The 13,066-nt window shown below is 39.0% G+C and overlaps 1 protein-coding gene across 1 annotated transcript in view; it reads right to left on the reverse strand.

The window, feature by feature from the left end:
• Positions 1-224: 224 nt before the first annotated feature.
• Positions 225-13,066, reverse strand: part of LOC148087205 (ephrin type-B receptor 1-like) — an 89,907-nt gene continuing 77,065 nt past the window's right edge. The window contains exons 17-20 of the mRNA XM_087785388.1: positions 12,249-12,398; positions 6,949-7,142; positions 5,847-6,005; positions 225-3,159 (exon numbers count right to left, since the gene is read on the reverse strand). Of these exons, the coding sequence (XP_087641514.1) occupies positions 3,048-3,159; positions 5,847-6,005; positions 6,949-7,142; positions 12,249-12,398 (615 nt within the window). The 3' untranslated portion in view covers positions 225-3,047. The remainder of the gene's footprint in view (positions 3,160-5,846; positions 6,006-6,948; positions 7,143-12,248; positions 12,399-13,066) is intronic.

Below are 13,066 nucleotides of genomic sequence, written 5' to 3' on the forward strand. Positions count from 1 at the left end.
AGACTACTAGGAGTTACTAATACAAAAAATATAGGTTAGTGCCAAACCCGTGGAAAGAAGCAAAACATGATCATCATATCATAGATTGCTGATTAATTTGGACACACAGCTACTAGACCCATCAATAAGTCATTTTTGTGGAAAGTACATTTAAGTCAGTTCAAAACAGATTCCTGACTCATGGGTTAACATGCAAATCACAAAAAGGATTTAACTGTGAAACGTTTCAGTTGATTCGTATTCTTTATTGACAAACTTTGTTTTGCAAATGTAAGATTCAGAAAGTTCAACAGCTACAAACTCACAGCTGGTACAAACATGTTACTGCACACAGAACAACACACACTCAGATTTCACTACACACACAAACAAGTGCATGTGTGTGCAAATTTGCATTTTAATACAGTGAATATTACACAACTGTTTGCACGGGCAGGTGATGAGAACAGAGTCTCAAAGACAAATAAATGTACATATTGAAAGAAAATAGTTGAACAGTTTAATACATCCTGCTCAAGAACACTGTCAGAATCCTCCGCTCTGATGCCGGGTGTTTGTGTGGAAGAAACATCCATTTGAGGTGATGCAAGACCAAAAGTAAGACAGAAAAGCTGCTAAGAGACAGAGCAGAGAGAGTTGCACTGGAAGGTTTCTGGCATCAGGAGAAGAAAAGAAGAATCTCGCCACACCCAGACTCATTTTTATTCAAGGACCCAGTCCTCCGCCTCTGATGTCATGGCGCTCTCTTTAGCTTTTTCTCATCTTATTCCCTTTTTCAGTCTCTCTTTATCTCCACCCTTCTGAGTATTCCACCCTTCCTATTCAAAGACACATCAGAGAAGCTTGGGAATGCTGTGTTATTGTTTCTTCTTGTCACTACAAGTCAAAGAGAAAGTAAGAAAGCTTTTGTGCCTCAAAACACTGTCAGCAGCTCAAAGATAAAGATGGAGGAATGACGGATGAGTTCACAGCAAGGTCAGGTGTCAGGATGTGAAACTGACAGTTTATGAAATTATCATCGCAGTTTGTTATGGGTGTTATCTTGTCAGGAATGTGGGTAAGGTTGGACGGTGGGGAACAAAAACATTGCCTTCATAAATATCATTGTATTGTTGCTGTTTACCCCAGAAATTGGGCCTAATAAACAATATGTTTAAGTAAACATTAAATGATATGTATCCGTCAAAAGTAAAATTGAATAAGTAAGATGTTGGCAACGTTTTTTTTGTGCCACAACCTGCTTAAACACCCTATAGCAGTTTTGCCCAGGGCGGGAGAAAAACCTCTATAAATTCAAACACAAACATGAGTCACTTTCATTGCATTTATTAAAAATAGTCTTTTCTTAAGATTAAAAAGTGATAGGGAATTCCAACAAAAGAAGTGCCTGGTTAAAGGTTGCGCTGTAATGTTGTGAGCCCCAAAATTTTTTGGAGTAATGGTAATTTGTCACACTTACAAAAGGCGAGATTATGTGATTCACTATAAAATGGGTCAGTTAGCATCAATTAATGTTGCTATTTGTAAAGCACCTTTCTCAGACCAGGGTCACAAAGTGCTTAAACAATGAAAAACAATACACATTTAAAAAGATGAAACTCTTGGGGTCTAAAGTCAAAATAGGGGATTAAGATGCAGAATTGTAGCTTTTAAAAAAAAATTTTTTTTTTGTTCAAATCTTCACAAATGTTTTTTTCTTTCACTTCCGTTGTCACTGTTAAATCTGGGCTTTGATTGGTTGAATCGAAGTGTTGATTTTTCAATTTGCATTTAATACGACAGATGTAGCAACTAAGAAGAATCTGTTAGAATAGAATAATTGGACTAATAATATAAATAATATATACACCAGACTTTAATCATAAAAACATGTTAAATCATCTGTATATTCCAGTTTTGAGATTTAGGGATTTTCCATTGGGAAAATTATCCAACATTTTTATTTTTTCAAGAATGATGGTATGAAAAGATATTTCCTCACTTCTGTCTGAAAGTCACTTCACCTGCCACTTGTTTTGCCTCCCTACCAACATCAGGAGCAGAGGAGGCTCAACCGTTACTTTAACGTCAGCAGCACCAGCAATACAAGAGTCTGTTGAGACGTCATGACATCACCAACGCAGCACGAACACTTAGAAAAGAGACAGGTTTAATTCAAACATGATGTGCGCCATCGTCAGCTCTGCCAGCCGAACACAAAAGAATGGTGGGAAAAAATGTTTCGGTCTATTATAGATTGTCTGTCCACAGCAGAGCGATCATGCCGGGGGCAGCTGTAACGATCCCACCACGCTGCAGTCGCCTTGAGAAAACTTCCCTCGCACCAAAGTCACTTATTTGTTTTCAGACGCATTGAGCGCTTGTGCTGATTGTAGAACACCACCCAGCTTTTCTTGGAATAAATTACAGAAGTAGGACAGGAGTTGCTTGGAAGAAAAGTTTCTGCTCACAAAGTACCAAAAAGTATGAAAATCTTTTTTTTTTTCACAGCGAGTTTGTGCCACCATCCAGTGATGAGTCATCGAGAAGAAGATAATCACAGCTAAAACTCCTTTGACAATTACCAGGCCAAGAGTGAAAGCAAAGAGGAAACAAAAATCCCAAACAGTATTATGTACAAACTCTTCAATGTGAAGATAAACTCTCAGAGACTTTCAGCTCTGCTCTGGATCCCCCAAAAAACGTTCGCCATTTTCACGAGTGGTGCGACATGAAAGCCCCTTGTGTCTCCTCAGGCCTTTTTCTTCTTCAGCTGGTGTCAAATCAGACACTCTTTCTCTTCTGTGTGCTTGTAAAAACTGGAGTGTGGATTTTCAGCGAACTGAAGCCGTCACACAGATAGAAATGGTGTTTTGTGATTGTGGTCCACACAGACGAGTCTCTCCCTCCAGTTAGACTTGGTCTAGTTTGAGTCGATGGAGGAAGTTAAGTGACATCGGAGAAGTTCCGCCAGTGAACCTCTTGCGACCACAGTAATTGTTTCGATCCACAAGTGTAGAAAAGATGCAGCCTCGTCAGTTACCGGACTGCTGGAGGTCCTGGTGCTGTTAGACCGACTCTGTGGGAGACTGGTCGTCGACTTGGTGCCTCATGGACTGAACACTGGTCAGGATTTTCTTCTGGTGTCCTGCTAGGGATACTCCCATCTTCTGCAGGTCTCTGGTGGGACACAAAATGAAAAATGAATTTGCAAAAAGCATATAACCTCACCTCAGCCGAGCCTCTAATGGATGTTCTGAAGTGAAAATGAACAATTCCGGCTGTAGATGATTCCTGATTGACACATCAATATTTATGTTTTCCTTTTTATTATTGTATACAATTTACTCAGAAAAACTATAATAAGTCCATTCACTTAATCTTAATTAATGTGACAAAAATAGAATAAATTATATACATAGGACTGTATACTTTTTAGGAATTATGTTCCTCTTATTATTATTTTTGTTTATTTAGGTTTTAAAATAAATTAAATAACAATGACATGTTGTTTGTTTTTTTTTATAAAAGAATTGCCTTTTTATAAATTGGGTCATTTTTCTCAAAGGTGTTATTTTCTGCTTTTTTTTTTTTAGAAAAAACATAATTATATCTATGTTAAATCTACTGTATATTCTTGTTTCTTCCCCTTTTATGTTTATTTTTTAATGCTTGACATACTTTACCCTTATCTTAGCCCAATTTGTATTTTGGCTTGCGGGTCATCTTGACCCTGAGATAACACAGGGTAAAAAATGCAAGTGCTTCATCACAGTTATTAGACATTTCTGGACCCAAATTTAAGATTAAAAATATTTCATTTTCCAGTTCTGTTTTTTCTTTTATCAGAGACAATGTATGAAGTGCAAACCTTTCCTGCTTCTGTGTTGCTGCAGGATATAATCTGAAGGGATTAATAGAAGGATTCAGATGAAGTGTTCATTATATGTGTAAAAATGAATCATATGAATATTACCCCATCACACCTCCATCCAATTCTTTTTTTAAGCTTCTAATCAGCCGTTCACAGCTCGAGGGCTTTTCTGTCAACCTTTTTTGTAGAGCCAAACAATTGTGTGGGAGGTGTGTGAATATCCAGCCTTTATGTGCGAGTAAACAACTGTTAAAAATATTCCAGCCTCAGATTAGGAAGAGCAGGAGGGTGCTCTGAGGACAAAGAAGGAAAATCTTCTTTGCTGATTATGGGGTTGTCGAGGGGGCATCATGTCATTCAGAGGGCAGCTCTCTAAAGAAGCTGGAGATCTGTGATCTCACACACCCTTTTTTGTTCAAGGTGGCAATAATGTGAGGGAGAGAAAACTATTCCTGAAGGTCACCAAGCAGTTGACCTGAGAAATACATACATGTATGGGTGAGCACAGCTGCAGGTTATCATCTGCGCCCAATCTTTATGAGCGACTTGTTCCACATTATCCCTTCTCATGACACGAGCAGGTGATGCGAGTGATCCACCAATCACACCCAGCCTTTAGGTTTCATCTGGGCAGTCTCGGCTCTTGCTTTGTATATTTATTAATAATTGGACTTTTACACTTTTACCCCTGAGCATCATGCATCATTTTACTTCCAAACTTTTCGGATAAACATAACGATTTTCATCAGGGGTAAAAAAACAAAATCCTGACATTTGTGTCATCACAATTCATGTCAGTACCACTATGTTACAGAGCATCAGTACTTTTACCTAATATAACAAAGAGTTGCAAGTTGAACACAACTTGTCAGCACACAGTTATTCTTTAAAAACAGATTATCTTCTGGTTACTTCCTAAATGTTGGGTAGAGACTGTCCCGGATATGGTAATCTCTGAAAAGGACACATGTCCATCCCATGTCAATCACAAACCTACTGACAATTGAGTCGTCTCTATATTCTCCGACCGTCGGAAAAAAAACTACAGCTTCAGGAAGAAAACTCACATTGATTGATAAACTTGAAACCCTGAGTTTCCGCAAGGTTGATTTAAACCAGAAACTATTGCGGTGAGTCTGCAGCTCAAACATATTGAAGTGGAGTGTTGAAATGTTAATTCACCGGCATATATATTCGAAAGCACACAGCCACTAATCAACTGTCAGATGTAATGTGACAGCAGAATGTCGGCAGAGTGAGTCCAGGTCGTAACATGATCCACCGTCGGAGTGAAAAATAAAGCCTTGACACTTAATATTGTCTAAAACTATACTCCCATCCATCTTGCTCTTTTCTGCTGACTCCACAAAGCTGCGGTGTTGCACTTAATTTACCCCGCAGAGAGAGTGTCCGCTCTGTCAGGCCCGTCCACTCTGAAGGCTGCAGCGTGCCGGCACTGAGCTGGAGATAACTGCAGCACCAGCTTGTCTAGGAGGAGCTCTAGAACCTGACAGTTGAAGTTCTCCTTAGACGGATTCTTGAATCTCAGCCCTTCCCATCACCCCTTGCTGGACGGTTGATTGAATTTGGTTTGAAACATCAAGTTCATACGTCAGTCAACTTGAGGTATCCTATGTGGAGGTGTCTTTGAAAGCAGCATGGTTGTTTCTCTCTCAGATTCACACACAAACATTTTAACTTGACACTGTGTCTGTAAAACAAAAATTGAAACTACCTAAAGATAAAGCACTTTTGTACAATATAGTGAATAAAAATATTCAATTAACTTGCTATTTTTATGTGCCAAGGGGGGGCAAAAAGTTTGGACAAATCTTTGGTAAATCAATTAAACAACAAGTGTGTAAATAATTACCAGACACGAGCACAAACATGTGAATCTCCCCAAGTTCCAGCGTGTAGCAGACTGGAATGTGCGAGACGTGGGCAGGAAAGTTCAGACAGAAATAGCAGCCAGAGATGGGCTGGTACTTACTCAGCAGTGATTTGGGTGATGAGCGGCAGAGACGTAAATCCTGAGCCCAGAAACGAATCTCGGTACTGGGTCATCTTGAGCGCGGCCAGCCAGTCCTCCACAGAGTTCAATCTGCTCAGGTCCGGGCCGCCTCGGTCCAGCAAAGGGTGATGGGAAGGGCTGAGAAGAATGTTAAGACAAAGCTACTTATAGAGTAGTGTTACTACCTCCAGTACTACTAGTTATATTAGTAACTGCACTACTTCACTTCTACTATCTGTACTATTACTAATGCGAATACATTCTACTATGACAAGGGGTAGGGATTTTATGGAAGCCATAAAAGATAGCTTAAAAAAAGGATTCAAAAAAGTGAGTAGAAAGGCAGAAGTAAAAGGTCATTGTTGTTGTTATCTACAGTATTGAATGAGTGTTATGGAACTTCAGAATATAGTTAACATTTATTCAACTAACAAAACACCAGAAGTGATACAGACCTTTTTATCTGAGTATTAAGCCAGAAAGAAACACTAAAACTTCGGAATTTGTTGTGATGGTCTTGATAATCATTTAGGCGCAGACTCGTTTACCATATTTTACCATATTTTGGATCAATAATTGTTTATTGTAACACGCAGAGATAGCAATTCTAGAAGCAGACGTGGGCGACAAAAGTTACTTGCTGTCATGTAATTGGGCTCTGAACCTTGACTTTGTCACCTTGATAGGAAAAAAACGATTCTATTAATGATAGTATTGCTATTACTACTCATACCTCCAACCTAAATTTCCCTAATTTGGGAAGAATAAATGTTTTTTAAATCAAATTAAACTAGAAGTTCTCCTGTTGTTTACACTGTTTCAACACCCTCTGTTCAACAACCACCCTGTCACACTGCCAACATCTCCAAATATATGCCTCAAGTACTTATTCTTCTACCCAGAATACTTCACAACACACTGTCATCACTCTTGCATTATACAACTATAACTACTATAGCATATTTAGGCATTACTGGACTAGATCAACGTATACGTCTTCATCTGCCAGAACTAGCATGATGAATTCAAATACAACTCTCAACGGTGTTAGCACTTTCCACGACAGCAGATTGTGACTCACCAGTGCGGGATGTTGGTTCCAGCTTTCAGAGACGCCGGATTGCGGATCATCTTGTCCAACATGCTGACAATATCTGGGAACTTTGGCCGAGCGTTGCGGTCTTTCTGCCAGCAGTCAAGCATCAGCTGGTGCAGCACCAGCGGACAGTCCATGGGAGCTGGCAGCCGGAAGTCCTGCTCGATGGCGTTGATGACCTGCAGCCAGAGGGAAGAGGAGAGGAAATGGAAGGATTTAAAATTCAATAAACACAACAGGAAATTCTTGATCTTTTTCTGTGATCAACTGGATCGGTCAAAGATAAGAAGGAGAACTTTGAGATATCAATAAATAACTCAAAGGACGTGGGTCTCAACTCCTTAATCAACTTCTCCGGCATTTTACTTCTCATTTTCTTGATATCTGGTATTTTAGCTAACAGAATAATTGTTTCATCTATGTATTTCTAATTTTCCTTGCCACATTTTGACTATTTTGATTTATTAATTTTCTGCTACTTATTTATTATTAATTTAATTTTAATAAACACCAGAAACAATAATGTAAACAAATAAAATAAAAATAAAAAATATGAAACAATTTGGCTGTGACAGAAATCTTGGATGTGCAGATATATAATTATCTTAAATTAGTTTTATCTGACGTTTAAAATCTGAATAATGGTTACATCACACAAACTCTGATGGTTCCTCTTTGATTTTCCACAAACATGAGAACATCCAGCAGATCTACCTTTACATCAACTACAGTCAAGTACAGCGTAAGGTTTTTCTGATGACAGAAACCAGCGAAGTGTGTTTGGTGTGAACACACCTTTCTAAAGACAAAACAGTCCCCCCGACTTTTGACTCTGGCTGCTGCTCTTGTGAGCCAAAATTAAAAAGCTGTAAAAATAATGATAGATGTGACAGATTAAATATCTACATGACTATTAAGGTCCATAGCCCGCAGTTTTAGGAAGGAATTGGGAGCTCCATTATGAAAGCCTTTTTTAAAATTCCAATTACTTTATTGAGTGTTTGCAGACATGCAGGTACACAAGGCACCATTGTTGTACAAGGTACAACTAATGTAAAGTGGCAGATATCTGCTTGCATTGATTGACAAATTATATGTTGAGCCAACACTTTCATCCACCAGGTAAGTTCCAATTACGACCACCAGAGGAAGAGAAGACCTTCTTCAGTGATGATGGTTAGTGTGACATGTGCATACAGGTGAGTGCGTGATCATGCCTTCTATCTTCTATAAAATGAAGGTGCAACCGTTGGTTAAATTAATGTAGCCTCTTCTTTGTTTAAGCAATAACAACACAAAACATTTTCTACTAAAGGTAACTCATTGTGTCACACCTTCATTTAGTTTGTCTTCTATATCCGAGTTCATTTAATTAGCTTGTAGATTGAATATCATTTATTGACTATGTAAGAGAGAAAATGATGAAGCGTTGTTGAGAACATGATTTATCAATCTATAATCACAAGAGTTTTAACTTCTTTGTGTAGTTTGAGATGATACACAGACTCAACTTCTCCCTCAGCGTCTGTCGATCATGTGTCTGGAGCGCAGGATTTAATTCTGTTGAAGTTGACTGCATCTCTTCATGTCATTATATTGTGGAGAGGTAGTGTTGAATATATCCACTTCTGGGACACTGAATCTAATTATCAACACCAACTCAGAGCAAGGACAAGAATTGACTGAAGAGTGAAAATAGACACACCTACAATTAAACCATGTGTCCCTCTCAAGTGGTTAAAAAGAATAATGAAAACGCAACTTAGACGTAAGTTGGTCTGAAGATTACTATTGTCACTTTCTCTCTGTGATTAATACGTGGAGAAGTTGAGGGGATCAGCTTCTCTAAGTCTGAGGCCATGGTTCCATGTTAGAAATTGGTGGAGATTTCTGTCCAGTTTAAAAACAAGATCTCTAACCACTAATTTTTGCATCTTGTTTACATTTGAGGGAAGGAAGGAGCACGAGAAAGACAACAAATCCAGGCGTCTTAAGTCACAAGGACTGTATTTCTCCCCAAAGCTAAACAATCCTCCACTTAATCCATGTAATCTTCCTTCTGCATCAATGTTTCTGTTTCGAAAGTTTATTTTCAACATCTACAGCAAGATCTCTATCCAAACCAAGTTAGTTTGGAATGTTCCATGAAACCAGTTGAGTTTGATTGGCATATTAACTTTCAAAATAAATGTGCTACTGTTTTTACAGTAGAGTAGTGTCTTACATGTTTTACTTTGATGTATTTATTGGCCTGCAATCAAGGTGTGAGAAAGACTTAAGGCAATATACAAAAAGTACAGCAGGAAAACAAGACCTACTCTTCCTTTAAACACAAGGATGTTCATGTTTTAAGAACAAAATAACTTGGTAGGCCTACGGCTTTGTCCTACAATCCTTTAGTAAGATACATGTCTTCCTCGTGTTTCTTAGAAATATAAGTTTAGCTTGAACTTAAACCAAGAAGTGCAGGATAAGAATTTAAAGATTTAAAGCACCAAATCTTTTAATATTCGACCTTAATTTAGTGAAGAAATGGGTTAAATAATCGGTGAGTTCAGATCGGTTCTTTTCTTGCATGAAAAGTGAAGCTGGAACTGAAGATAGTTGTCAAACCCTAGTTTTTCGGGGGGAAAAAGTGCAAAAAGAAACCAGGACACTCGTCATGTTGGCAGTACTTAAAAGGTTCCTTGATTTTTCTTTTTTTTTGTAGCAAAGTCTTAGAAACAAATCTGTAGTTACAGTTGCAAAGCCTGTCTCATGGCGGCGCCGCTATTACTGTAAAGGCAGAGTCTGGATTTGTCTGCAAGCTGCCTGAACTCCGTGCGACCCCGACACACACGCTTCTGTCACTTTGTAGCTCATAAATTCTCTCTAAGCATCACTGTCAATCAAACTGGCAGCTCGCATAGTGAAACATCACAGGTTCCTTTCATGATTAATTTATGTAGAACACAGCACCTGTGGTGGCCCCGCTGACAGTTCCACCATCCACTCCTCTTTGAACTGTTTGTGTGTGTGTGTGTGTGTGTGTGGCTCCTCTCGTGTGTGTAGCATGTTCAGGTGTGTGACGTTCATGCCAGTTAATAATCCTGCAGACCCTTGTTAGCTGTAGCTCCCATCATTATTTCGCCTCCATAAATGTCCCAGTCATCATTCCGGCTCTCTCGTTCCAAAGCGTCCACCAGGGAATAGAGGGAAGGAGGTGAGAGAGGCGGTCAGCTAGACACACCGCTTCAAAGAACCGAATGTGAGGAAAAGGCTGGAGTTGCCTGCGAGAGGACGGCGGCAGTTAAAACAGAGAGAATAATTCTGGGGCTTCTGTTGGAAGGCTTCTGCGAATAACTTATTAACTTCTATCAGCGGTAGAGAACCAGCGGAAATGGCTCATATATTCCGGATTAATGAGGTCTGAGGGAGGTGAGATGCCGCAGGAGTGAGGAGGTGGTGGTCCGTTAAATGAGGTCTCGTGTGAGATAAAATGTAAAGGATAGAATGAATATTCCAAGTATGAATAGAGTATATAGCGTTTGTGTACAAATAAAACTAAGGGGTAAATGAGTGCTAATGTTGAGCAGATATTTGAGGCCTCCCTCTTTTCTTCTTCACTAAATTTTGCTTAATTCCTTCTTCATCTTTCTCCCTTCCTTTTCTTAAGCTCCCTCGTCATCACTTATCTATTCCTCACTTCATTTTGCTTGCTTTCCTTCTTTTTGCTTCTTCTTTCTTCCTCCTTTCGAGTATTCGATTAAATGTTTTGAGTTAGAACTTTTAAAACTTCTCTGATTATTGGTGTAATTGCTATCTTGAATCATCCTGTTGATTAAGTTAAAGGAGGTCGACAGTATGAGTGACTCATGTCTGACTTATATACACAAGTGAATAGCTGTGCTATACAGGAACCCTTTTTAAATTCACTGTGAGTCACCTGAAGATTTCCCCCAGCCAGTATTTACCTAATGACATTATAGCATAACAAAACAGCTCTTGACTATGTAGAGCTGTATTGGTTTAGTTAAGTTAATTTTAATGTGTTTGCTTTGGCTTATCACAAGGTTTCTGTTAAAAATATTGTATATTTTCTTGTCTATATATTATTTCTATATATATAGATTTCCCGTCCTTCTTTATCACATCCATAAAGCTCATTGGTTGTCTACTTCCTCTGTCTGGCCGTCATTTTCGGTTAAAAACACTCTTTCTTTCTCAAATGTCCAAATATCTGTCATCTCTAACTTAGTCTCCAACTTCTCCACACATCCCTCTGATATCTTGATTTATAGATATTTAAAAACATAAATATGAATAATACCAACACATGCATTGCAAATAAGTTAAAAAAAATGTACTCTGTACTGTCAAGGTGAAACCAGATGGATTAACTGGACTCCAGCAGTGGGCGAGTCAAGTATGCTGTGCAGGAGATCCTCCCTCACTGAGAGGGTCGTTCAGTCACTGGACTCAGTCACCACTGTCCTTGGCCCAAAATTAATTGCATGTAAAAACTTTTTCAGACCTCTCCAAAACTCGATACAAATAAATGAAAGAGAAGTAATGTTTATTTCATTTTCTGAATATTTATGAGCCTTAAGAACACCTCCAAGCTCTCCCATTATCATTTTTACCTTCTCAATGTTAGTAAGCATTACTAGCAGATCTGTTTTTATGGACCGAGTGGACAAGATGCCTGTCATTTGAGACATTCTTTAAATAAAAATGTAATAAAAAACATTCAAGGATCAATATTGGAATTAATACATTTTTAAAAATGTAACAAAAATATATTTAGGTAGTTGTTAAATAAAATATGTAGAAAAAATGTTTTTCAGGATTCCACATGTGTAACTTGCTTCAAAAAACACATGACACTGATAGGAAAGCTATCAAAACAGCGTATAGAACCAGAGGAAAAAGACATTCCGATGCCCTGTGGTTGCATTTCCAGGAGAACAAAGATTCTGTGACACTCAAATTGATGTTCTCATTTTCCGTATGTTTCCCCTCAACATGCAGGACCCCTGTGGCGGTGTCGATGGAGGAAACAAACAAGAGCAACAACAATTGCACACACGCATGGCAATTGAAGTTAAAAATAATTGTGAGGATGCTACAACCCCTGAATAGTAAGATGTCAAGTGTCAGAAAGCCTTTGTTCCTCGCTGTCAGGCTCACGCACACAGAGGAATATGTGAACAATTTACTGGCAGGTATTGGCGAGACCCAATTTGTTAACTTTCACACAAATCTAACACACACAACAAAGGAACAAAGTAAAGTGTTTCACTTACATCCTGGTTGCTCATGTCCCAGTATGGCCTCTCTCCGTACGACATCACTTCCCAAGTGACGATTCCGTAACTCCATACGTCTGAGGCAGACGTGAACTTCCTGTAGGCGATCGCCTCAGGTGCCGTCCACCGCACCGGGATTTTACCTCCCTGAGAGAGAGGGAGACAAAAAAGGGAGTGAATACATTTTGTTGAAGAGAATATGCATTTTCACACCAGGTAGCTCCAATGACTGTGCGTTCAACTAGGACAGTCAGCAGGGTGAAGAGAAAAGACTGGGAGCTTCTTAATGAGGATAATGAAGCAAATATTGTCACTCTAGTCAACACCTGGTTGTGCATCGCTGTGTTACAATGTGATTATCGCATGATGAAAAGTGCAGTGCTGATAACAAAGGTAGTAAACACACTGACAATGGCGGGGAACCCAGATTCCATTGTTATGAAAGAAGAATGCTCTTAAGAAGGAGCGCTAATGTATGGGTATTTTACAGAAGTCTTCTTCACCGCTTTGGAGAATCTTAAGATCAAGACCATTTATAAGAAGCTCTTAGTGGGAGCTGTTCACCGTGGTAGTGCTGAAACTGAATCATTTGATGCCAGTCAAATCGATCACCCACTGCTTCAACACACGAAATTTGGCCAACCCTTTTTTTAATGTATATTACATTATGTTAAATTACTAAATTGCTACAGCCGAGGTGTGTTCTTTGAGTGTGTCGGCCAATCAGAGCCCCAATTGACGGAGGCAGGTCTTTTGCATGTTTTCACTCAAATGAAATGTTTCCACTGCATGATCAGCTTCTACCAGTAGATCTG

The sequence above is a fragment of the Callionymus lyra genome, chromosome 2 (genome assembly GCF_982586985.1).
Source record: "Callionymus lyra chromosome 2, fCalLyr1.hap1.1, whole genome shotgun sequence".
Taxonomy (NCBI): domain Eukaryota; kingdom Metazoa; phylum Chordata; class Actinopteri; order Syngnathiformes; family Callionymidae; genus Callionymus; species Callionymus lyra.